Source organism: Watersipora subatra, chromosome 3 (assembly GCF_963576615.1).
Source record: "Watersipora subatra chromosome 3, tzWatSuba1.1, whole genome shotgun sequence".
NCBI lineage: Eukaryota > Metazoa > Bryozoa > Gymnolaemata > Cheilostomatida > Watersiporidae > Watersipora > Watersipora subatra.
This window is the reverse complement of record NC_088710.1, coordinates 20,834,512-20,861,530: the sequence shown is the minus strand read 5'-3', so window position 1 is coordinate 20,861,530 and position 27,019 is coordinate 20,834,512. Positions and strand designations below refer to the sequence as shown.

The following is a 27,019-nucleotide window of genomic DNA, read 5'->3' as shown; positions in this document are numbered from 1 at the left end:
AGCACACACAGTCGAACCTTTAGGCAGAGGTTTGACTGTGTGTGCTTTTAATATGTTACAGAAAACAGTAAAAATTACCCGTACGATCGGTTATTGATTGATCAGTTCTAATCAATTTTAGCATATTTATGATCAAGTTATAACTGATCATAAATATTTATTATCATGATTAGTTTTACAACCAGACATGGAGTTTATTCTATGCCATAACTTTCTGTAGCTAAGATCATCATGCGGTTGGGTTTGGAGTAAGGCTGGGCACGACTACTTCTTGGCGAGGAGTTTTTCGGGTATTGGGTTTGTTGATACGGGTTTTATGTCTAAAATTTTCAAACAACAGACATATCTTAAAGTTTGCGATGCCATTATAATTCTATTCAATTTATTAATTATTTTTTACTATTTTCTATCAACCGATATTCGTGCTCGCAGCGTTAACAGGCGGGTTGTTAAACAGTGCTTAGAGAGCAGGGCGCAATAGACCGAGTTTTTGTCCACTCTCTACTCGACGGATTCGTGTACCAAAATTTGAACTTGTAAGTCAAAACCCGAGCACGCAAGATCGAAATGCTCAAAATTTCTATTACTCGAGACTCGAGAGAAGATAAACCCGAGGGTTCAACGAGTTTTATTACTTGTGCCCAGCACTAGTTAGGAGTAAATCACAGGTTGCACACGCTGTTCTTGCCGTGACCACTTGTAACCCATTGTCGCTGGGTCACATGAATCCACTAATTCCACTTCCTTCTTTCACCCATTCTATGGTATCACCTGTTTTGGCTCCTCCATCTTCATCTCTAAAGGGAACTTACATGTTTCCCTCTAATGCTTATCGTTGGCTGATGTACAACAATGCCGTTGCCCGGCGCTGTGTGTAAACAAACTGCTAGTGTCAACAGGTGATTTGTGGTGTCAACTAACATCGTAATTCCCTCAGCTGATCTGACTGTGAAGTCACTCCCTAAACAACCTAGCTAAACAACAACATAGTGTCATAAACATGAAGAGTTTTGAGCTCCTAATAAGGCTGCACTTCCGTGTGGCTGGCCAGCGGTACTCTATCTACAACCTAAGCATTGTTTGCAGTCAAACCCTTATATAACTTGTTAGGCGTTTTGGTTTGTTTTAAAACCATGATTCGTTAAAGCGAATATACCTATAATATTTTGTTTTTCAGCCCAAAAGTATGTACTGCGAGTGATATAATATATACTGCAAGTGATATAATATATACTGCAAGTGATATAATATATACTGCAAGTGATATAATATATACTGCAAGTGCTATAATATATGCTACAAGTGATATAATATATACTACAAGTGATATAATATATACTAAAAGTGATATAATATATACTACAAGTGATATAATATATACTGCAAGTGATATAATATATACTGCAAGTGATATAATATATACTGCAAGTGATATAATATATACTGCAAGTGATATATACTGCAAGTGTTATAATATATACTACAAGTGATATAATATATACTGCAAGTGATATAATATATACTACAAGTGATATAATATATACTGCAAGTGATATAATATATACTGCAAGTGATATAATATATACTACAAGTGATATAATATATACTACAAGTGATATAATATATACTACAAGTGATATAATATATACTACAAGTGATATAATATATACAGCAATACCGTGGTGATACATACTGCAAGATGTTACACAGTGTATTAAAACTAATAGACTTTATAACATTAGATGCAAGGTCGTTGACAATGAATGTAAAAAATTATATAAAATTAGTAGTAAGTCTGGCTTTGGCCAGGATTTATTATTTATAGAATAGAATTTATCTATTCTATATCTTTATTTATTACTAGTAGTAAGTGCAAGTATGCCAAGAAATCTTTTTATTTTAAATCTGATAGTCTGCAGGTGGGTGTTTAAGAAGATGGTTCTCAGAAACTAGATGGAGTTATGAAACTGAATATTTTTAGCGACCAGGTGAAAGTATATGTTTGAGAAGTTTAGATGAAATCGGCCAATAATTGTGGAATCGTACAGCATTTACGCACACACACATACACAATGAAGAAGTAGGAATTTAACAATATAGAGGTAAAACCTAAAATAGTAAAATAATTAATAAAAAAGAAATATCGGTAATTTATGTCAGAGACATGTGCAGGAGTGTCAACAACTTGTAGTTTGGGAAGTAAATTTTAATCTACCCTGATTCATCGAATTTTGATTAATTTTATGTCAGTGGTCAAAAGTTAATAACTGATTATCATTAGGTGTATGTAGGTTATAGACCTGCTGTTTACTGCATATTCTTATGTAAATTAGTTATGGCTCATCAGGATCGGTCAGTCCCCTGTTTCGAGCAGGAAGAAAGTATTTTTAGCAACAATTTTGTGAATCTAATTGACTATTCTAGTTTTAAGTTGCCAGCTGAATATTGAACCATGGTTACCAGCCTGTTATTTGGCATGGCATAGACATTGATGCATAGACATGTAGCTATCTCGGCTAAAGAGTGCTTTTCTTTTAAAGCAATACTATTGGATTGAATGGTACCGAGAGCGATCTTGTCAAGGACCTTTTATTGCGTATATCACTTTTTACCAGAGTCATATATTGTCTATTTTGTCATATGCTGCTCCAAACTGCATACATTTGTATCGAAGATGGATAAAGGAACATTTAAATGCTTTCAAAAATCATATTTAGAGTTATGATACCTGATATGGACAATTACGATCAGTGTCTAAATGCCCATATTGCCAATTATCTGTGTTCCTAGGTATTTGCTGTCTAAATTCACACTATATCACCACAGTACGTCGGCATTTTCCTTTCGGCGTTCATCGTCGGATTATGTGAACCGTAGACCGATGGCATCGACGGAGCAACGCGGATATGTCGGAAAAGTTTACAGCTCTCAAACTTTCTCGATCTTTCGCCGAGCATCAACTTTCGGCGATAGTAATTCGCTGTCGCCGTTATTGTAATTTATTTATTTCCGTTTGTGACTGTTGCTGTGGGACTAGTATTTTATTTCAGTCACGCGAAAACAAAAAGGTTTCTTCGCGAAAATTTAAAAAGATAAATAATGAAAACGCTACGTCACGAAGTATTTTTTGATGCAAACGCGGATGAGTGTGATGGTGTGAACATTGTTATCATCGACGATCACCGAAGTATTGCCTCATCAACGCCGAGATACGGCGATATAGTATGAACCAGCCTTTAACTACTCAGATCGTGTCTCCAACCTGCCTCACCATCCATTACATTCCTACTTTCCCAAAATATCCACCATACCTTATACCAGACACCAACACCTTGCCAATACACATTATAGAGCAACGTTATGCAAAAAACTTTTTTCATTACACCTAATTTTACTTTACTGTTCTATATTTTACTTGTTTCTTGTCTAATGCGCTTCGAACGGCATTGATTAGTGATAACGAATTGGATATTTATCCATCAGGATGGTGAAAGGGTTATTGGCTTATATTCTCAAGTAATATGGCTGTTACTATAATCAGACCATAAAAACATCCCAAGATGGCGCTTAATTTATGTTTCAAGAGAAGATAATTTTATGGTCTGCCTATCAGCTAGAAATCATGCAGGATTTTCTCGAAGAAAACCGTGTCACATAAATATTTTTTGCAGATGTCATGCAGTGGAGAGCTTTTCACAGGGCCTAGGTCAGCAGATGCTACCGTCTCCCATTCCCATGTCTCATTCAACATGGACGCTACTTCTGGAACTATGGCCACAAGTGATAACCACCTCCATGCTAGCCAAGGTGAGAATCTGAATGTATGTGATGACAGTTTCTGTCTACAAGTTGCTATTTTTAACCTACATATGAACCAGAGCGAGCTTCCAATGTCAATGATTGGGACGACTGGTTGCAGTATAAAAGGTAGTGACCAAATAATTTCAGTCATGCTCAATTTGGTTCCGAAACTCGTGTTTGATTGGACAACATATTTTTAACGAATCCGATATTCACTTTATTCCTTTATAATCAATTAATTGCTGATTCAACATGCAACAAGCAGAGTTGTACAACCATAAGATAAGATAAAGATTAAATGACGCTTGTCTTTTTAATACTTCTGACCAGCGTGGGCGGTCTTTAGCAAACTTTAGTTGCAGCGCTTGAGATGCGTTATATTTTGGTTGTTGTCTGACCACGGCTTTACATGTAAACTATCAGGCGCTCATTGACTAACACTTTGTCAGTGAGTAAGAGAGTAGCTGAACATCTCTAAATACTAACGCTCATCCTATCTTTAAGTATAGAGAATCTTAATATGCGAAGCTCTTTATAGCAGCTAAGGCTATACGATGCGCCGTGTAAATCTGAGGCAGCCATACTGAGAGTTAAACGTCAATAAATGCGCAAACACTGATTTTATTTTGTGTCACATAAAATGCTGTTTATTTTTATGTTGTTGACAATCGGTGGGCATTTCTTCATTTGCTTATAAACAAATATGTACGCGTGAGCGGGTATGCGTACACCTTTCTATGTGTGCATGCATGCATGTCTGTTGATGTTTCTGTGAACGCATCTATTCATTCATACATGTGTACAATTTTTCTCGCCACAGCAAAACAGCAATATCAGTGTTTTCTTAACGTAATTACAATTCGTTAACATTGATATAAAAATTAAGTAGCAGAACTAGAAGTGCGTCCATCACCCATCCTTCCATTTTTCAGGTTGTTTTGATTTAATAATAGCTTTTAGAACACTCGATGCCATTGACCTGACAGGCCTTATGATCTGTCTCCATCACTCATTTTTAGTTTTTCTGTTGGATAGTAGAATTATCCCTCCTGCTGTGTATATATATATATTCATATGTAGTGGCTCAGTTAAAATATATTGAACGTCACTGGCACTTTGTCCGCTTCTTTGTCCGTGTGCGTATATGCATGCATGGGTGTATGTATTACTGATATTTCAACTTGGCCGTCCCATGCCTGGTCCGTGTACATACTTCTCAGTTTCAACTATAAAGTTACAAGTGACATCATTCAAAATAGCTTTCCTTATTTGCACATTCTCTGCTGTTCATAAAAAATCTGGGAAATAATTCAGTAATTACATCAGCAATAAAAACATGAGGAAGTGTGTTACTAGTAACTGGTTTGATTGAAAACATGTATCACCCGGTAAATGGATACCTTACTCAATACGTGGGCTGCTGGCTGTATCAGGAAAGCTCTGAGGCTGCACAACATTAACCTATTAATATCAAATATCAAAAGAGAGATATAAAAATAAATCAAAAAAGAAATAATCAATAACAAGAGGTTGTTATTGCTCTTTACCTTAGAGCCAGGTAAACTGACGAGTAGGCTTGGTATTGTGTATGTTCAGTGGTAGAGTAACAGAAATATATAGTGTAATTTACTGTAACACTGAGTCTAGTGTAAACTAAACTATCTTGTCAATTTGTCACTATCTATTATTCTTTAGAGCTTCATTTTAGTTTTCACCTTCAGCTTTTTCATGTTCACTTACACAACTGTTACGTTTGGAAACTTGCGATGCCCGTGTAAGTTGGAATGTACTTAAGTCTAGAGGCAAATGTTTGCTTGAATTCAATGTTTCATGTTGGAAATCTGTACTTAAGACTACAGTTACTAGAGATTTGGTTTTATTTGTATACTTAGTTTAGTATAAGGAACTTAATGAATGTTGATTGCGAGATGTTTTTGTTCATCCATCTTCAACAATGCCTGTGAATACATTCATTAAAAATTTCCATAGGAAGCTAACGAGGGGAAAGTGTGAAAATTATAACATATGATCTTCATTATATTTGACACGATTCTGAACAATGATCTTATATATTCTTATATATTCCTATATGATATAGTCTGACTCATACCGCTTCTTCATCCCAAGTTCACTAGATGGCTGTAGCTCTAGCTGAACACTACTTTAGTCATAGACAACTGGAAGATATTTCTGTGTCAGTACAACTTTAGGATTCAGTAAGTTCTAGAAAACATGAAATATAGCAATTTTATTACTTGTAGGGCACACTCGGTTCTTAAATGTCTGGAGTTAGCTACCTAGTAGTAGTATACACTCAGTTCGTAGGTGTCTGGAATTAGTTACCTAGTAGTATACATTCAGTTCATAGATGTCTGGAGTTAGTTTCCTAGTAGTAGTATACACTCAGTTCGTAGATGTCTGGAATGAGTTACCTAGTAGTAGTATACATTCAGTTCATAGGTGTCTGGAATTAGTTACCTAGTAGTAGTATACACTCAGTTCGTAGATGTCTGGAATTAGTTACCTAGTAGTAGTATACACTCAGTTCGTAGATGTCTGGAATTAGTTACCTAGTAGTAGTATACACACAGTTCGTAGGTGTCTGGAATTAGTTACCTAGTAGTAGTACACACTCAGTTCGTAGATGTCTGGAGTTAGCTACCTAGTAGTAGTATACACTCAGTTCGTAGGTGCCTGGAATTAGTTACCTAGTAGTAGTACACACTCAGTTCGTAGATGTCTGGAGTTAGCTACCTAGTAGCAGTATACACTCAGTTCGTAGGTGTCTGGAATTAGTTACCTAGTAGTAGTACACACTCAGTTCGTAGATGTCTGGAGTTAGCTACCTAGTAGTAGTATACACTCAGTTCGTAGGTGTCTGGAATTAGTTACCTAGTAGTAGTATACATTCAGTTCGTAGGTGTCTGGAGTTAGCTACCTAGTAGTAGTATACACTCAGTTAAGATTTGAGGTTTCAATCTTAAGTACTTATATCTGTATCCAAGGCAGTTGATCTGGTCTGAGCTCTGCTAATCTGTATCATCTCCCTTTTTATTGTCCCTCTCTTCTTACTGAAACTTATTCTCCTTCTTTCGCTTCTTCATTAATCTCTGCTGTAACAAATCTTTACCGTTGTAAACTGGTGGCTATCATATGCAGTCAGGCTTTGACATACAAGCTTAATGCCTTCTGGGACTGAGCTCGTATGTCAATTTACTTGTGTCTCAAGGCACTATTTTTTGTATTAAATAACTAAATACAGATTAATCCGTTACTGTACTATGAAAAAGAAAACACATAATACATGATAATATGGTAGAAAAACGGGTTTTTAATTATTATTATTCAGTATCTATCGTAAAAAAGTAACAAATACTTATTTTGTTATTAAAATCTGCAATAAAATGTAACATCACGATGTGCTTTACAGTTTTTGCATTCGAGACAGACTTATTGGTTAACAGCGGTCTGAGAGAGACTTGACAGCAATGATTTTGGTAAACTAAACTTTTGTGTTGCTATATAACAGAAACTTGAAATTTAATTTTAAGGAATTTAGCTTACTAAATACACACTTAAAACTAAGTTTTAATCTTTTACTAAACTTACTTTAATTTTGCCGTCTTAATATTTTATTATCTGTTTTCGGTTTGGCGCTTTTTGCCTTGCGTTCGCTATCATTTTTAGTCGACCTTTTCATTAACAACTTTTTTCAAACTGGTTTGAGAAGAAAGATCGAGCAATGCTGTTCTTAAAGAAAAGCATCACACATACTTGACCATCCATATAGTGGCCATCGAGAACCGGGTCGTACACTCGTATCTCAAAGATTACTCATATCTATAAAAAAAAACTTTCTCAAAATTCTACTTGTGGCTCAATTTTCTCGTATGTTGAAGCATGACTGTAATTGGAAATATTGTAATACCCTAGATCCAATCAGCAACAACAGCCATGACACAACTGTTCAAGGTGCGAAAAATTTTGTCGGCTATGAATCATTATTTGTACTGACTACTGAGTCTTACTCTTTTCTTTTGAATGTAACTACTAATACTAGAAATGAATAAAATGGAATCAGGATTCTGGTTGTTTCGAATCAACTCTGGTTTAATCAACAATCTCTTCTATATGATAAATCAACATGTTTTTTTATACAAGGCATATCGTACAGCTTTTAGGGATGCATTGGCCACATGTGGGCTATACAAACTAGGCATTTCTTTGTGTACGCTCCAGATTAGCCCATTAGCTGCCAGAGGTTGAGTCACACTTTTTGCTCTAAAATCTAGATTTCATTTAATGTCACAGAGGGCCAGTTGACTGACAAGAATGGAGTAAAAAGACACTACTCCACTGGGGATATGCTCAATGAGCGAACCGATCTCGATACCAGTCGTCCTAAGTCTGAAGGCTTCAACCAATCACTATACAGAGCACAACAGAACAGAAAACGCTATAGCTTTGGAGTAAGTGGGTTAAGGAGTAATGCGAAATATAAAAGAGAAATGTTTTGCACATGTTATTAAACTATACATGTAGTTTTAGGGATATTCTAAGTACACCCTGGGCTCGGTATTGTGAGGACAACAGGCTCCAAAATGTCGGTCATGCTATAGCTGACACCACTTTATAACGGGGTTTTAGATTTTTTTTAACTTTTTCCCGGAAGTTTTTTTCTTTTTTTGTCAAGTTTTTGTTAAACCTTACTACCGTACTTTTCGGGCTATTAGCCGCTACATTTTTCTGATGATTTGAGCCATGCGGCTTATATAAGGGTGGGCTAATCTGTGGCTTCTTCTTTTACTGCTAGGGCGCATTAACCAGAATCTCCGGTTAGTGCGCCTCTAGCGGGGAAAGAAAATACGAAACAATGCCTAACGATACTGTTCCATTAGGCACTAGGTTAAAAAGCGTCGGTTAAAACGGAACAGTGCCGTTAAGCACTGTTCCGTTTTAAACAGCAAAGTTGCTGCCGCATTAAAAAGCACCATTCTGAGTTCTGCGGCCTATACAAAGATGCGGCCTATGTATTGTTTTATTATCGCTTTTTGGGAAATAAAGCAGATGCGGCTTATATAAGGGTGCGGTTTATAGTTCGAAAAGTACGGTAGATGTTTTATTACTATGTTGATGATAGAAATGATCACGGTGTTATTTTATTTTTTACCTTTTTTCTGACTGCATTATATCTGGTCTCACAACATATCGGTCTGCCTTTTATTGGGTCTCGGGTGTATAACCTACATCAGGGAAATATTACCCAAAATTCCTTGGAAGTTCTCACTACTTTAAAAAAAAGTTTCTTATACATATTATTAGAAGTGTAACAGTGTAGTAGTGCTGGAAGTGTAGTAAGATTGTTTCTTTACTGTTAAAGAAGTTTGTGTCATCTATTTGTGTTCATCTATTTATAAGTGTTGAAATTTATTCTTTTTCAGTTTGACTCACCATTTGGTAAGGTCTCAGCCTATGAGAAACTTGAGCAGCTAGGTGAAGGCTCCTACGCTACAGTCTACAAAGGAATCAGCAAGTAGGTGCTCTTGCTCCCTCTTTTTGCTCAGCAATTTTATCAACAATTCTCTAATATCATATCACAGGCTAGTAAACCCTGAGTCACTAGAAATTTTCATCACCCCCCACTTCCTCCTGTCTGGAATTAGAAAAGTTTTTGCCATAGGTTGACCTCGATTGTTTTTCATTGATTGTTTATTTCTCTTTATAGTTGGAACAGTTCCACTTGTGAACATTTCAGCCCATTTGTAATTATTTGTTAAAGAAACTATTGGTTACCATTGGCAATTTCATGTTCAATTCTATTGGTCAAGTAAAAAAACAATTGAGTCTGAAAATTCTTGGTGTAAATAGATTAAATGCGTGCCAACATGAATATTGATCACCTTGTGATATTTGATTGCAAAACAGTATCTTCAGAGAGGAACAGATATTCTGTATATTAACTTTAGATTTTTATTGGCTGCTTCATATTAACTTCTATTAACCAATGTTAAAAGTAAATGAATCGAATAGAATATTACAAAACGCTGTCGTAAAGAAGCAAGTTAGTTGCCAACTTCTATTGCAGCTATTTTAAAATACTTTACTAAACAAATTCACATCATATATAGCATACGCCGACCCTGTATTATATATAGTATATACTGACCCTGTATTATATAGCATACACTGACCTTGTATTATATAGCATACGCTGACCCTGTATTTTATATAGTATACGCTGACCCTGTATTTTATATAGTATATGTTGACCCTGTATTATATAGCATACGCCAACCCTGTATTATATATAGTATATACTGACCCTGTATTATATAGCATACACTGACCTTGTATTATATAGCATACGCTGACCCTGTATTTTATATAGTATACGCTGACACTGTATTTTATATAGTATATGTTGACCCTGTATTATATAGCAAACGCTGACCCTGTATTTTATATAGTATATACTGACCCTGTATTATATAGCATACGCTGACCTTGTCTTATATAGCATACGCTGACCCTGTATTTTATATAGTATACGCTGACCCTGTATTTTATATAGTATATACTGACCCTGTATTATATAGCATACGCTGACCTTGTATTTTATATAGTATATACTGACCCTGTATTTTATATAGTATATGTTGACCCTGTATTATATAGCATACGCTGACCTTGTATTATATAGCATACGCTGACCCTGTATTTTATATAGTATATGCTGACCCTAATATATAGCACACGCTGACCCTGTATTTTATATAGTATATGCTGACCCTAATATATAGCACATGCTGACCCTGTATTTTATATAGTATATGCTGACCCTAATATATAGCACACGCTGACCCTGTATTTTATATAGTATAGGCTGACCCTAATATATAGCATGCATTGACCCTGTCTTATAGCCACGCATTTACGCTTCAGCATAAAATCCTCGATGGCCCAAGAATTGTGTTCACACTCATACCTCTTCCATTCTTTGCAAGTCCTTTCCAATAGGTTCTCTGTATATTTATCTCTCTATACCTTTTTCATAGATTTTATCTGGCATATTCTCCTTTAATGCCTTTCAAATTATTTAATAATTTTTCAATTATTCAAAGATCATAGACATCGAGTAGGATTATGCTAGAGCTATTTAGCAACCAGTACTTCGTGTTTCGATTTTGATGTCATTTCCGATCAACTACTTTAGCTGTTCAGTTTCTGTCTTTTGTACAGCCAGAAGTTGATCAAGTCACATGTCAACTTTTTAGTATGAATAAATGAATAACGGTAGTTGCAGAATAAGCTCTCTTCATTTTGTATTACACTCTCAAGTTTGTCACCGTGCAATCTTATTCAATGCCAATATAAATGCAAAACTAAGATTTTTTTCAATGTATGCAATTCAGTTCACCGATGTCTTCAAGTACCAAAAAAGTGCATTATTCAGGTTTATGTAACATTGCCTTATGGTAACCTTCGTATGTTTCAATCGGCATTTAACTTTTGCAATAGATGTATCATTCAATGTTTATATGACACATCTATTGAATCCTGTAGTCAAATTTATGTTGCAAGTTTTTGTTTAGAAACATTTTAAATACTATAATATTTCTTTGTTGCTCTATTATGTAAACCTGCAAGAATGGTCTGTCATGAGATTTTCTGTTATCTCCTGGCATTACTTTTTTCCTAGAGTTTGCAATGGCTTCCAAAACATTAAGACAAAAATACCTACATGTATAGGCAATTTGAAAGTTGCCATATGAACTGGTTGGGGAAAAGGTATTATCTCTAGAGTGCTCTTCATTTAGCATGTGCTGCAGTAGGCATACTATAAGAGGTCTGTGTCAAAATGAAAAATGGATGCGAGCTGTTCCATTGCTCTTTAGTTTAGAAGACAATTTTGTGAACAACTACATAGTGGCTGAACGTGTAAGGCTATGCCTCCTGAGTATTCCTTGTAGCAATGCTATTTACATGTATATCTATGATTTATTAGCACTAAAAGGGCATTATATCCAAAATATTAGCAGTTCCAACAGTAATGTTTATTCAGTGCAACTTGAACAAAATTCTCCGATGCTGTTAAACCAAAATTTATCTGTAATAAATGTATCTAAAAATGCAATACTGTGTAATGTAATCAGATGTAGTCTCAAAGGTATTCTCATATCATGGCTTGGTCTCGCAGGCAAATGTCAAGTCACGAGAATGCTAATAAGCTTTATCTGATCCCCAGGTACATTGACTCCTGCGTATTAACCCAGCGTACAGTTATTGGTTTAGCAATTCCCTTTCTATTTCAGTCAAATTGGCTTACATTTAGGCGTTAGCCCAAGTGCCACTTAGCCACTTCCAGGTAGGCTGAAGAGGCGTAGCTTCCCTCTTACTGCTAATCTGTCGTTGTAGATTAACTCAGCAGATAGTTGCTCTGAAGGAAACAAGGTTGAAGGAGGAGGAAGGGGCGCCCTTCACAGCCATCAGAGAAGGTAAGGATCTATGGCTGTTTTGGTACGCTGCCAATTTTCTTAATTTTGTGTCAATTTGTAGTCTTTTCACGCTGCTTATGCTGTTTACATGAGTCAGCGAAGCTGTTCAACATCTGCGGTCTCCAGCATCCTGGTTAAACAGCTAGAGGGCTGAGCCTCTAATCTATCTATATATTGAAACCTGATTGGCTGATAGTTTTGTAAATGTCGGCGTAAACATGCACCTTCTAAAACAGGTTTTATATAGTTCTATATTTGGTGAACGACTAACAAACTCGAGGCTCTCTGGCTAACAGACAGTTTTATCTCTAAATAGCTGACTGCCACAGTTTTGATCATGCCATGACATTTCACTTAAAATACAGTCAAACCTCTGCTTATGCTCACTTAAAATACAGTCAAACCTCTGCTTATGCTTACTTAAATTACTGTCAAACCTCTGCTTATGCTTGCTTAAAGTACAGTCAAACCTCTGCTTATGCTTACTTAAAGTACAGTCAAACCTCTGCTTATGCTTACTTAAAGTACAGTCAAACCTCTGCTTATGCTTACTTAAAGTACAGTCAAACCTCTGCTTATGCTCATTCCAGCAAATTGTCCAATGCTTGACACAAAAGTCGGCAAATATTTAACTTCATACCAGAGATAATTCTAACATACAACTCTCAAATTTTCTCAAAACTTGGCAGTTTTCGAGGTAAAATTGAATGGGCTAACAAAAAATAATAATAAAATATAAAAACCGTGAAAATACAAAACAATTTAAGCTAAATTATTTGAGCTTTCACCTAGTGTAAATAGAGTAAGTTACACCGAACTTCACTTCTGTTCACGTGTCTCTAAGTAACAAGAAAACATCATTTTTTTATTATTAGTTTATTAGTTTAGTTTTTACATTTAGTTGTTCGCATGAGTTTTTTATTATGCTGCTTAATCTAATGCCCAATTGTCAGCAGTATTTGTTGTCATATGGGAAATATTTGCTCTAACATACAACTGTTTTAATAAATGAAGCATGTATGTATAATTTTTATGCATGTATGTACGTATAGCTTTTATTGGCATTAGTAATAAACAAAATGCTTTTTTACATACAAAAAATAGAAATATAAGAACGAGTTAACTTTGTAAGTCGAGGTCTGACTGAACTCCACTCTAACGGGGTTTCATTCTGATTGATCATTTGTGTGACCAAACTGAAACTCAAACCAAACCAAACTGAAACTTTAGAAAAATCGCAAATGGGACCTAAATAGCAAGCTCATCACTGGATGTATTGAATGCGTGCCATTAAGGGCTGACAACTTCAAATGCAGCAATTTTTGCTCTGCTTGCTGCACTTTATTGCCCCTCATCTGGTCTGATGAATTGCGGCAGACACTTTAAATTTCAGTTTTATTAACACGACAGACGCCACTTTACAATCTTCATGTCTTCATCTTTGTTTCAGCCTCTTTGCTAAAGGACTTGAGACATACGAATATAGTCACCCTTCATGATATAGTCCACACCAAGGATACACTTACCTTTGTGTTTGAATATGTGGTAAGTGCGTTGGTGCTACTTATCTCTGTACATAAGCTGTAGCGAATCCATTCCTAATTCCTTCGATTATGGAGCTAGCTATGGATAATTCTGGGAGATAAAGTTACATGTAATCCCACATCAGATAGTATTCCTCTGTCAAGCTGGTCGTATTCATTAAATTGATCTCAACTCCCTTTGAGGTTGTTATTATTTTCTACATGTTCTTCAGACATATTATTATTGATATGTTGAGCTCTAGGGGAGCAGCCAGAGCCACTCTTGAATGTTAAGCGAGTCATCGAAAAAAAATTGTGACATGGAGCGATTTGAGCTGGAAATATTTAGAGTTATGAGCTAGCCCACATTAGTTTCGATAATAAGAAGTGTCGACAATGTTAAAAATTTCTCCTGATGGCCTGTGATTTCATTAGCTAGCAAAACTACTTGTTAATCTACCTAGCAGAGATGATTTTTTAATCCTGACTCGGGATGGGTGACTAGGAAGCTTGCAATTTCATTTCTCACCTTTTCATGTAAACAACAATAGAAAGCATCTCTCTAGTATGTTAGTCAGTGGCGTGCATATATAGAGAACTGTCACTATTTCACATGCCTTTTATAGCAAACAGACCTTAATCAGTACAATGAGCGGCATCCTGGAGGCCTGCATTCTCATAACGTGAAGGTAAGACTGCAAATTATACCTGGGTGGTCCGAAGTTCCGCTTCCTCTCCAGCTCTGAGCTTCGCCTAAACTGCACTAGCACAATGTTACTTTCACCCGCTTGCCCATGTCATTTCGAACACGATATCATATGTGTCACCTTCACTTAGTTACGCGTGTCATTAAGAACATTACACTACATGTGTCACTTCCTAAAGACTTAGGCGTGAAGCACCTTGCTGTGTATGTCAGATTCTGTACAGACTAGTACCATAGATAATTTGTGGCACTTGTCTATGTAGTCACTTCATTTCCATAGGGTGATGATTTTTTTAGAGATTCAAAACATGATTGAAACCCTGAGTGTCGTACCATATACTGTAAACCATTTAAATATGTTTCTTCAACGTTAACTTACCTGAAATAATAAAAAGATTGAAGATAATATTCGTATGAAAATCTCCAATCACCGCTAAAATGAAACTTTATAGATGGAGGAATTAAGTTATGGGGGAACACTCATGTGACCTTGCATTTGAATGCAGCTAATAAACTAAATGCGTTATTAGAGCAGACAGCTCCATCTTTAAAATGATTCAAAAAATGACATTTCTATGACGGTGCTAAGCAATATGAGATATTGATAGTCAGAGAGCATCATCTCATGGAGACACTGTGATTGATGCCTATGTTGGTTTGGCAACTACTTTTGATCATATTCTAAGACAAATGACTATATATATTCCTTCCTGCTTGAATATAAAAACAGGTATTGTCTTAACGGATGGTCACATGACAACAGGAATGAATCACCAATGTTGGAAGATATAGTTGAAAGCGCCAAAGAAATAAATGATAAAAAACTTTTGCAACCAAACGGCTTCCATCATGATCAATTAGATTCAGCCAGATGCAATTCACACTCTCGTTTGATTGGACAATTTATTTTTAGCAATTACAATATTTGTTTCAGTTCTTTACAAGCAGTTGATTTAATCGTGGTTCAGACTGTAACAAATAGAATCGCATGACAGTTAGATGAAAAAACCTGAACTGTTCAAATTTTCCTAGTTCGTACTCCAGCTAACATTCTGTTAGTTCAGTTGAACTAGGTGCTGTGTTTGAGAAGTTTTGATTTAGTTACCATGCGCTACAATGCTGCTTGGGGTAGCGCATAATCTACATCAAGTACCATCAGACTGTAGATTGTAGACACTCCAGAATTAGAGTGTGTTATAGTACTTTTGAATTGCATAATCTATACTTTTATGATGTTTATTTAGGATTTGTAAATATTTATTTTCAAGATATTCGCTTGAGTGGCTCGAGTTTCTTAAAAATCCTTTTTAATTATTCAGTGCGATAGCCTGGATATACTACCCGTATTTATCATTATTCTGTATAGCAGTCATTTCCCAGTAAGATTTGCTTCCCATGCATTCTACACCCTGTATGATAGTCAAAGTAAAAGCCACAAACTCATGGCGTTGTGTCAAGGTCAAAGGAAGCTGTCAAGGTTCAAGCACTCTCAAGTTGAGGAAGCGTTGTGTGAAACTTTTAGCAATTTCATGAGCTTAAACATTGCTGTCGCTGGTGCAAAAAGTGCAGCAGCACATTTATGTGTACTTTGCAGTATTTGGTGTTTTCATTGGCTGCTTTCTGGAGATTGGGCCAATGATTGCCTGTATTTTAAAATGAAATCCAAATCGTGCCAGTTGAAAAAAATTCAATTGAACATAAAAAATAAAAATCATTTTGGTGAATAAAATCATTAAAAAGTATCTCCGCTTTATCGCAAGTTTTATAACGAAACAAAAGATGGTATATGAATTTTATCTTCAGTGTGTTTTGTAGAATCTCTGCTAAGAGTCTGATGCTAGCTTTAGCGATTCATCTCCCTCTCTCTCTCCCTTTCTCTCTCTTGCAGTTGGTCATTTCCACAACGACCATCTTATATGGTTTAGGTTTTATCACTAACTTCCATCCACCTCTAGTCTTCTGCACTCTTGGACACAAAGCTGTGTTTCTAGGCTGCCCATCCTTCATATGACCTTGCAAGTTAAGCAAGGTCGCAAATGATTTCAATATCTTCAAAACTTATTAATAGCGTGTTGGTGCATCAACTCAGTTGACTATCCAACAAAAGCAACATAAGTATACCTTGCTCTAAATTACACTTAAATATCATTATTTTTCTGAAAACCTCACATATTTGAAAATATGGTTTTAGGTAGAACAATTAATATGTATTAAATGATGCTGATCTGTCACTCGTAGCGGAAATAACTATTATGTCAAATCTAGTTCTCTTGTATCTCCTATACTATTATACACACACCTAGTGTTCAACGCTGTCCATGAAAGATAGGTTTATGAGAATGAGCGGTCGTCATTGCGATACGTTCTGCGGTAAATTGAACTTAGGTGCGATGTTGAAGTATTCGGAGGGTAAATTGGAGGAATTATTAAAATTATTTGCATGTTAGTTTCTCTTGTTCGTTTCTATTCATACAATGTTGGCATCATAACAGCTTGTAGGTAGTAACAATGGAATCATTAAAATGGTTAAATTTGTTGCATTTTGAGTAAAAGAGGTTAGACATGCTATCTTTAAGAATGGATACGCGTTAATGTTAAACATTCCCATTGCAATGTATCTCTGAGTCTGAATTATTGATTTAGTTAGGAGACAAAAAGAACAGAAATATTAAAAAAATTGCTTGATGAAAAGTTTTTTAACATTTCTAGTACGGGCTGCTTTGGTCGAAAGATTTCTAGAGAATGTGACAAGATTTTAAGGCTGGGCGACTGTAACTTATGAATGCATGACTTAATAAGCTTATTTCTTCAGAGATAAATGCGGCTCCTGGAATCCTACTTTCTAATAACATAATGGTACTAATTACTAGTAATGTTGCTACTATTCTGAAACATTCTAGAAAGTCTCCAGCGTCATCCAGAGTATTGGCGCTAATTTGTCAAAGCAATATTGAGCCAGATGTGCAAGTTATGAACTCAGTATCTGTTTTGTTTGGTGTCGCTTTCATTCTGTGTGTAATTCTCACTTTAATTGTTTTATAAATCAATGTGCTTCTTCAAATCACAACCAGACATAGATATGTATTGTTGTGTGTTGTATTGTAGATTTTTCTGTTTCAATTGCTGAGAGGCTTGGCATTCTGTCACGATAAAAGAATCCTGCATAGGTAAGTTACTATCCAGAGCTGACTCATCTTTTTTATTTTTTTATGTATTTGAGGTTGGCCCAAGACAATTGGTGCGATGAGTAGGCCTATTCCAATTTGTTCAAAGCTAATTTGTGTGAAATCAACTCATTTAACGGCATGATTGGTTCAACAACATGATTGATCTAAAAACAACTAATATAATTATACAATTGACAAATCAGTCTTGGACCAAATGTCTCTGGACGAATTGGTCTATTAGACCAATTGAATTTTGACCAACCATAGTTAGACCAATCATATCAAATTTGTTTGGGTAGCACTCATGGTGTGGGATTCCCAACACATACACATCACACTGATTAAATTATGGTAGCTTTTAGCAATGATGTGCTATTCTAGCGTGTTGAACTTTAACCTTTAACATCTGCTGCTAACTGAGTAGCTAGATATAATTGGCTAATAAACCTGCGCAACAGTCACGGACTACTCTTGTTGCGTAATTAGATACTATTAAATTCAGTCTGCTGTAAAAGGCTGCAAGGTGTCATCAATGTATAGACAATGTCAGTAGAAAAGTTGCAAGGCAATATTAAAATGGTCCACAGTTTTTTTTAAAATGTTTTTCGTTGTTCAAAGAAAGATAACTCTATGTTTCAAGTTGACGCAGTAAGTCATTTGCAAATCGTTAGTGTGACGGACCAGAGAAACTAGTAGACTATTTGTTTTCTTGATCATTTTGCTTATGGATAATTTTAGCTATAACTTCTAGTAAATCGAAATCCACCCGAAAATTATTTGCTTGTTTTAAAGATGGGATAACACTGGGGCCAAAATAAGAATGCATTTCACAATTCTTATACTAGTGTTAATTTTGCAATGCAATTTTTGCAATCTCTATCTGAATCTTTTGTCCTTGACATCTATGCGTATCAGCTTCTATGATGATCCTTGTAACATAGATATAATATGTATAATAAACGTTTCAATAAGTGTTTTTAAGATGATTTTCATTCTAAATTGTAATATATTACTTTAAAGCAATTCAGTTTGCACCATTAATCAATTCGGTGTACATTTGGCATTTTATTTTTAACATACTCCTGACAATCGCAACAAAGTTGCAGGCAGAACTATCGGACCATCTTAATACACATACTCATACCAGAATCAGTTGCAGCGTTACCCCTGGTGGAATCACCAACAAATTTGCTCTATATTTCTCTAGTGTGCCATAACTCACCACACCTTCATCTTGCGTAGCCTATTAATCACATCTAATGATCAAGAGATGATTAGTGTGAGGAAACGACTTCCAATACTCAACTTGACTGACCAGAACATAACTTGACGCTCTGCTGTTTATTTCTCAATGCTATCATGATTCAAACTAGTGGATAACTTTACCAAACAGCCCGAGTTTTAGCTGATTTATTTCAACTATTTTAGGGATTTGAAACCGCAGAACTTGCTCATCAGTGAGATCGGTGAACTGAAGCTGGCAGATTTTGGTAAGTAGTCAAAATGACTCATTCTTAAAATGTGAAGATTTTGAATGAGAGATGATTCAACGATTGTCGTTATACAGAGAGTAGACCAATAGGGCATGATAGATGTTTGTAATCAATAAACCGTTACTGGTGTGTTAAAAGTAATGCGGTATTTTTCAACAATAACATTTGTCTGGCTCTTACGGACCAGAGAGACCTCTTAGCTCATTCAGTGACGCGGTAGAACTATCAAATGGGCATTAGCACATTGCATCTCCGGTTTTTCGATGAGTGCTTCAAAGATTAACTCATGCAAATGGACATTTCATACTTGACCGCTGCTTCTAGGTCTGGCGAGGGCCAAGTCGATACCTAGCAAAACCTACTCTAACGAGGTAGTGACACTTTGGTACAGACCTCCAGATGTTCTCCTCGGCTCTACTACCTACAGTGCTTCCCTAGATATGTGGTGAGAGCTTATTATTTTACTCAAAGTTCTTGAGGCTGGCTACACAGTATTGATTTTATTAAGGGTGGCTACACAGCACCAATGTTATTAAAGGTGGCTACACAGTACCAATGTTATTAAATGTGGCTACACAGTACCAATGTTATTAAATGTGGCTACACAGTACCAATGTTATTAAGGGTGGCTAGAAAGTGCCAATATTATTAAAGGTGGCTATACAGTAGATATATTATCAGTGGTTGTTATGCTTTCACTGATGCCTATGCTGGTTGTATCTTGACCGGTAAGGATATTTGCGCAAATATTTTCGAAGTGCTACTTTCCTTTCATTAGTCGCAAAAATATTGTTTTATATATTTTTTGATAAAATTCCCTAAACACAATAGGTCTACCTACGCAGACTCATGACCACCAAACAGCCAATGAGATGTGAGTGATGTGAAAGCTTTCTAGGCAAAGACTAACACAAATTACTTAGTAGTCATACAAAACACACCAACATCTTGTACCTAGTAACCATACAGAACACACCAACATGTTGTATCTGGTAACCATACAGAACACATCAACATGTTGTACCTAGTAACCATACAGAACACATCAACATGTTGTACCTAGTAACCATACAGAACACATCAACATGTTGTACCTAGTAACCATACAGAACACATCAACATGTTGTATCTGGTAACGATACAGAATACATTGGTGCTGGCCACTGATTACAGCCATGACTGGACATTATTCCTCCTAGCCGACTTCCACTTCAGCGATCAGGCATAAATTATTCCGCTCAATTCGACTGCATGGCAACTTAATGGAGGTGATAATGTCAATTTCTTAGCACACGGTTTCGCTCATTTCCTCTTCATAGCATAAACTTCTAGTTCCTAATGTGATGGTGTATTTTAGCTGCCTAATAGCTGATTAGCTAAAGAAGCGCAATTAATGCTGTCCGCCAGACACATTAGGCAGCCTGAATCAGCTTGAATAGCAAGATAGATGAAGGAGTAGCTAGCCAAGAAATTTGTCTGTTTTAGATTAGAAGCAGAGTGTTATGGCAGCAGGTAGCTTGATTCATATCTTTGTTACATAAAAAGCCCAGGGCTGGGTGTGCCATGTAGGTGGAAATGTTGAAGCATGCCTTTGCTGCATTATAATGAATGTATGACCACTACTCGTGAGAGGTCTATGTATGACCACTACTCTGGGAGGTCTATGTATGACCACTACTCTGGGAGGTCTAAATAAATTTTATTGTCATCCTATACCACGACCAATCATTACTCTCACATAGAAATAATACCTACGATCCTTTTTATAATATGTGGTGAAATGTTGGTAAAAACCTTGTCGTTTCACAGTGTGACGCTATAGGTGCTGAAACCCAAGATTTATGTTTAGCTTCTGTTATTCAACTCAGGTGATAATGTAGAGTGGGTCTAGCACCATTATGAATATTACTAAAGATGTGCAGACGTCAAAGAAAAATTTAATGAGTATTAGCTGACGAAAAGAACAGATAGTGTGCATCGTTGCTCTTTTGACTAGAAAGCGATTTTGTTGATGACTCCTCGTCATTTTTCATTCATAGTCACAGTCAAAAGCTCGCATTCTCAGTAACCAAACAGAATCTTCACTATAATAAGAGCCGTCTGTCTGTCCAAAGCTATGGCAGAAAATTGGCAAAAAAGATTGCATCGTATAGGACTTGAACTCATGACTTGTAGTTTGGTGGATTGATATTTTAACAGCTGCACCAATCAACCAACGACTGCCTTTATGGACTAATTGTGAAGATAATGATCGCCTGTGTTTTATTAGCACACTTGATGCCAGGTAGTAGTAGAAGTAATAGTTATACTAGGTTATGGAGATAGACATTGGATAAAGCTTACTTACCAGCAACACCTAAAATTTACAATCAGAATATCTATGTGATTCACTTGGCTCACCTACAATTTCATGTTAACAATGGCATGTAAAACTTTCTTGTTAACAATGAGCGTAAGACTTTCCTGTTAACAGTGTCACATAAGACTTTCCTGTTAACAATGTCACATAAGACTTTCATGTTTACAAGCATGGGCTAGTGTACCCCTCTCCAAAGACAATGGTGTTGAGGTACTAGAGTTATTGAGCAGACCACCGCATTGTTATTTGACAGACTTGAATAGGAAACTATAATAACAATAATTGTTGAATAACATGCAATTTCTTTGTTTCTCGGCTGAAATCATCCTGAGAACAAATTTTCTGCTATTAATTTAGTCATTGCCATGGTAACCTCTTGCGCGGATCACTTTGGTGCGAGGGTGTCACACGTCCTCCCAAACTGATTAATTGTTGGTTTCACTATTGCTCTTCAATTGCTGGTGGTTTGATCTTAAGTTGCACCAGAGCACTGACTATCCAGTGCTGTTTGATGTGGCGTGAAATTGATAGTTGCTCTAGCTTGGCACTTAGAAAGTGTCTGAACAACACCAGCAGACGTCAGCAGTCGTATCTATTGTCAACAAGTGGCTTCCTCTATTGAGATAATATGGTTTCAAGGTCTTGAAATTAGTTGTAGCCTCGTTTACTTCATGTCATTTTGAGGGTCAGTCAAACATTCAGAAAAAAGATAGCGAGTCAGAAGACGAGAACCTCAGAGAGCAGTGGTGAGAAAACAACTCCCTGTACATCATGCTGAGCAAGTAGCTGAGAAAATGAAATGATGAGGTTAATGATTGGCTTGACTCTGTTAGTATTCACAAACCATAACAATAAAAATCACATTTAATCGAAATACATATTTGTGAATAGTTAATAATTTAATATTAGCCGTAAAGGCGACAAAATAGATTAGATGACACTACGTACAGTAAACAATTGTCATATAAAGCATGCAAAGTCATATGGCCACAGAGTATTCTTGTTTTAAATAATTCATTGTAATCTAAGGATCATTGAGCAACTTGGATTTAGGAGGTTGAAGGCGGCTGTCCCTCTTAAGTTGCCTGGTTCTCACCTGCTGGGAACCTGCATCGTTGGTAGTTGTTTGGGAAAGTTGTGATTAAAGCTGAGTATTGTTGTCACATTGAAAAGCAATTCACCGAGTTATTTCGGGTTCAGGCTTCCAAACGTTAACAGAAAATAACCTTTTAGTTTCAATTTTATAGTTGACTAAAATTTGGTGTTGTGAGACTTGATGTATGTGCTCAAGAGTACCACTGTTTTAAATTTTTTTCACTCAAATCAATCAGCATGAATTTTAACAAAGTTTATCTGGTTTATCTGGTTAATCTGCATGCTAGAGCCTGCGTTAGTTTTTGCAAATAATGCTTGGATCTGTTGCAGGGGTGTTGGGTGCATATTCCTTGAGATGATCTCTGGAGTGGCTGCCTTCCAAGGAATGAAGGATGCATATGATCAAATGGAAAAAATATTTCGGGTAAGCGTCAGCTTCGGCTTTATGTGGATTATCCGCACTCCGTGTTAGTAGTCTATTCATGGAGTTCCTGTACCTTCTTGCCGGTAGGTGCTAGATTTTCAGGCAAAAAGTACTTCATGGCTTTACATTTGGTGAATTGGAAATGATTTTGTTATTAGTATATCACATATTTGTCAAACACCTATTTTTCTTGACAGTAGTCTCTATCACTGGTGAGGGTACGGGTGCAAAGCACCCGCTTATCTTGACAGTAGCTTCATAATTATAGTGGACCTTTTATTTTTTTTATCTGTAGTATATACCGGTTAGCTATTGAGGAGTCACTCCCTACACATCCAACTCCCAGCTAACAGAAAGCAAGACTATAAACTCACAATTAATTCAAATTAGAGCAGATTTTTTTGCAAGTTCAGAATAATCTCGGAACAGTTGAACTACTTTGGCATAGTTCATGTACAACACAACATGTAACTACCATTTTGCCATAAAATTTATAAATATAAATAAATATATATAAAATATAAGAATCTCTAAAAAAAATAGAAAAAAAATCTCTATACTTTTTGATGAAAAAAATTTTAAACTTTACATTAGAAGCATTTAATTTGAAACAAGCCATTTATGATTTTTGATTTATGTTATAGTTTGTATATGTACATGTATCTACTAATAAATAAATAAATAAATAAATACTGTACATGGACTTGTGACAGTGCTCTGATAACTTGAACGCTTTGATAACTCGAACACTTTCGCTCGGTCCCGTGAAGTTGGAGTTATCCATGTTTGACTGTATATAAAATATAAGAATAATTAGTTATGTGAAAAATTAAATAAGATAAAGTAAAATTCAATTATACAAAAGAACTCTACACTATCTACACTACACTATGCATTATCTACACTAATGCCAATAAGTGGAGTAATTGTTTAGACTAAACTTATTTTAAAACGTTAAATTTTTCTTTGCTGCAAATCTGTTTCATAGTGTCGCTCTTAGATGTCTTGGTTTTAAGCAAAGACACCTGCCTAACGACACCGCGAAGCTGATTTGTAGTGAAGCAATTTGTGAGTTTCTCCTTGCTACAAATCTGTGTCGCTGTCAGGTGTCTTTGTTTTAACGAAAACACCTGATGAGCAACACAGTAAAACAGATTTGTAGTGAAAAAAAATCGACTTTCCAGAAATTTTTTAGTTTGTATAAAGTAAAAATATAAAACTGATGATGTTGCAGGTGCTGGGTACCCCAACAAATTCTGACTGGCCTCAAGTCGAGAGTTTACCCAACTATAAAGCCGGTAAGCAGACTTCTTTTGTATTACTAATAAAGGCATAGTGATAGCTGGGTGTGATCTGAGAATCTAGTCTGGAATGTCTACTTATTTTGTGATATAACCTAGGTCAGCCTATTAGGGATATGCATTCTACCGTGAATGGAAATGGTTATGTGGTTTTATAGTAGGCCCTGTGAATGGCTCCGGCATCCAATGAGTCAGCTGAGCAGAGCTAGATTGCTTTTATAGTCAGCGGCTAATGGCAAACGCTGTTCATTGTTTGTTTTAATTAGGGCTGCTCAAAATTATTGAATGCTAAAGTCAGCATTGGTGAAATTTCCGCTGGCTGCTTTAATAAGTTCTTTGTCTACATCTTTGTTCAGACTGTTTGTTTATCTTTCCTTTATAACGACGTATTTCACTATAAATATTTACTTTACGTATAAAAAATGAGTGATTATACCTAACTTAGTATTTTGTGACCTTACAGCTACGATGCAGAGGTTCTCAAGTCGCTCTTTGGTCAGCATTGTACCAAGGCTTGCTGCCATTAAACATACCGCTGACCTAGCTAGCAAGATAATACAACTTAATCCAGAAAAGAGAATTGGTGCTGCCGAAGCTATGAAACACGCATACTTTGCTGACTTACCTGAAGCCGTGCACTTACTGAAGCCCAGTATGTAATATTTAGTTACACTTACTCAACCAAAGCCTAGATCTCACTGAATAAATGGATGTTTACATGCTTTGTTGGCAATTGTGGTTCCTTGAATATATTAAACTTTGGAACGACAACTCTCAAGCCCTACCTTTTTAATTTACCATTTACTGTGTGCAAGTGTGTTGAGCATGCATATATTGTTCCATAAGAACTAATTTTGCTAAATGCATCGGGTTTGCCACTGCCTTGCCTTCTCAGTATAGCTCTACAGATCTGACAAAACGTCTGTTTAAAATGTGACTCACATCAAATTATATAATATATTATCGAAAAGTACGTACAAATATTTTTCTATCATTTGAGATTTCATTTGTTGGTTAAGGTGATCCGATTGCCAGGATGTGTTTCCATATTAAAATTGATCAAGCTTTTTCGATGTTAATCTTGAAGCATTCCAGCAGTCAGATCACTTAAAATAATAAATGACATCTTAAACGATGGAAAAATATTGATACTTTCTGATAAAATGTTTTAAAATTTGACTCGACTGAACCTTTAGAGACAAGCCTAGTGCTACTATGCAAAAAGAGTCCCACATAAGATCAATGTCTTTTACAGAATGTTCAGGTTTACAAATGTTGACATTTAGTGTTTTTACTAGGTTTACTCTACAGAGCCACTAATTAGGGAACCTTACTGATCGGAAGTCACTAATTTATCATCAGTGAGCCATGTCAAGGACATAGATGCTAGGCTTTGGGGAGGGCCAAATTTATGTCTGGCTAAATTTCATTGTTGTGAAAGATAGAAAATGATTCATTGGTTTTGTCAAACAGAGCCATGACTAAGCCCTCCCGAGGGATACTCAATTATGTGATATATTTAGTACTTCAGATGAATGGTAATACTTATGTGAGACCATGGCGTAGACATGGAAGTAGAAACACCTTAATAGAATTATTGCCTACCTAGACTAGAAGATGTCTAGGTAGCCAATACATAGGTCTTTATTTACGTATTTGGACATAAAATCAATATCAATTACGATTCATGATTTTAATGACAATAGAGAAAGAAACCTCTAACCAAATGATTTTTTGAAGTTTGGAATGGACACGTTGTTTGCATGATATTGAGAGTCGTCTGCTCTTTCTAGTATGTTTTAATAAATTAGGAGACAACTCTTAATTTTATTTATGATACCGGTAATAGAAAAGTGTTAGTACTCGTATTTACAACCTATTGTCCTAAAAGTTCCAGGAGACATTCAATAAACTTTTACGAATCCCTCCCCTATTCATTTAGTCTCGATTTGTGAAACGTTGCATATATCTAGTTTTTATTTTACAGATCAGCCTGTGGTTGGAGTGCGTGGTTGCGAGCTGGTACAAGAGACCTTCAACAAAAGGACATCTATACGAACTAATCCAAAGGCTATTCCACATTCTGCTAGCGCACTTGTGTAATGCAGCCAAGTTGTATCTAAATCAGGGGGATAACTTACAATTATAGCATTTTCTTTTCTTTTGGTAGATATATGTTGAGCTAATCGATGTGTTATCTCATGTATTTCTAGCCTATGATTAGCATCATAACTATTCTTTGCCAGTTTCTCTCCACATAATTTTTCTCCACACAAATCTCTTTGAAGATCTACTCACTCTGGGTGCACTTTAGTCTGCATGACAATAACTGCTCCACTTAATGTACATACGCACATTCTTGTTTATATTCTGCCTTTATCATCATATCAAATAGAATGTTTGGAACTAATTATCAACGTCTTCCTACTTAATTGCACACCCACATTGACTGCAGAGTATGGAATTAAGTAGGTAAGTAGTAGCAAGGATTAGAACTCTAGTCTAATGTTTGTTGCATGACAGTAGTAATACTAGCAAATGGATTAAACCTTAATCTAGCCCAGCTTCTGTTGTGATGCAGTGGTTATTTTAGATGGTGGAAGAATAGAAATACCGTTTAACATTTGTCTTATGACAGTAGCAATACTAAGTGCT

General features: G+C 36.0%; 1 protein-coding gene across 3 annotated transcripts in view; it reads left to right on the top strand.

The window, feature by feature from the left end:
- LOC137389769 (cyclin-dependent kinase 14-like) overlaps positions 1–26,775 on the top strand; it is a 49,617-nt gene extending 22,842 nt beyond the window's left edge. For all 3 annotated transcript variants that reach the window (XM_068075862.1, XM_068075860.1, XM_068075861.1), the window contains 13 exons: positions 3,672–3,807; positions 8,113–8,270; positions 9,243–9,334; positions 12,217–12,296; positions 13,747–13,841; positions 14,446–14,508; positions 17,631–17,692; positions 19,121–19,182; positions 19,510–19,630; positions 22,970–23,063; positions 24,298–24,361; positions 24,828–25,016; positions 26,352–26,775. In XM_068075862.1, the coding sequence (XP_067931963.1) occupies positions 3,672–3,807; positions 8,113–8,270; positions 9,243–9,334; positions 12,217–12,296; positions 13,747–13,841; positions 14,446–14,508; positions 17,631–17,692; positions 19,121–19,182; positions 19,510–19,630; positions 22,970–23,063; positions 24,298–24,361; positions 24,828–25,016; positions 26,352–26,467 (1,332 nt within the window). In that variant the 3' untranslated portion in view covers positions 26,468–26,775. The remainder of the gene's footprint in view (positions 1–3,671; positions 3,808–8,112; positions 8,271–9,242; positions 9,335–12,216; positions 12,297–13,746; positions 13,842–14,445; positions 14,509–17,630; positions 17,693–19,120; positions 19,183–19,509; positions 19,631–22,969; positions 23,064–24,297; positions 24,362–24,827; positions 25,017–26,351) is intronic.
- The last annotated feature ends 244 nt before the right edge of the window (positions 26,776–27,019 follow it).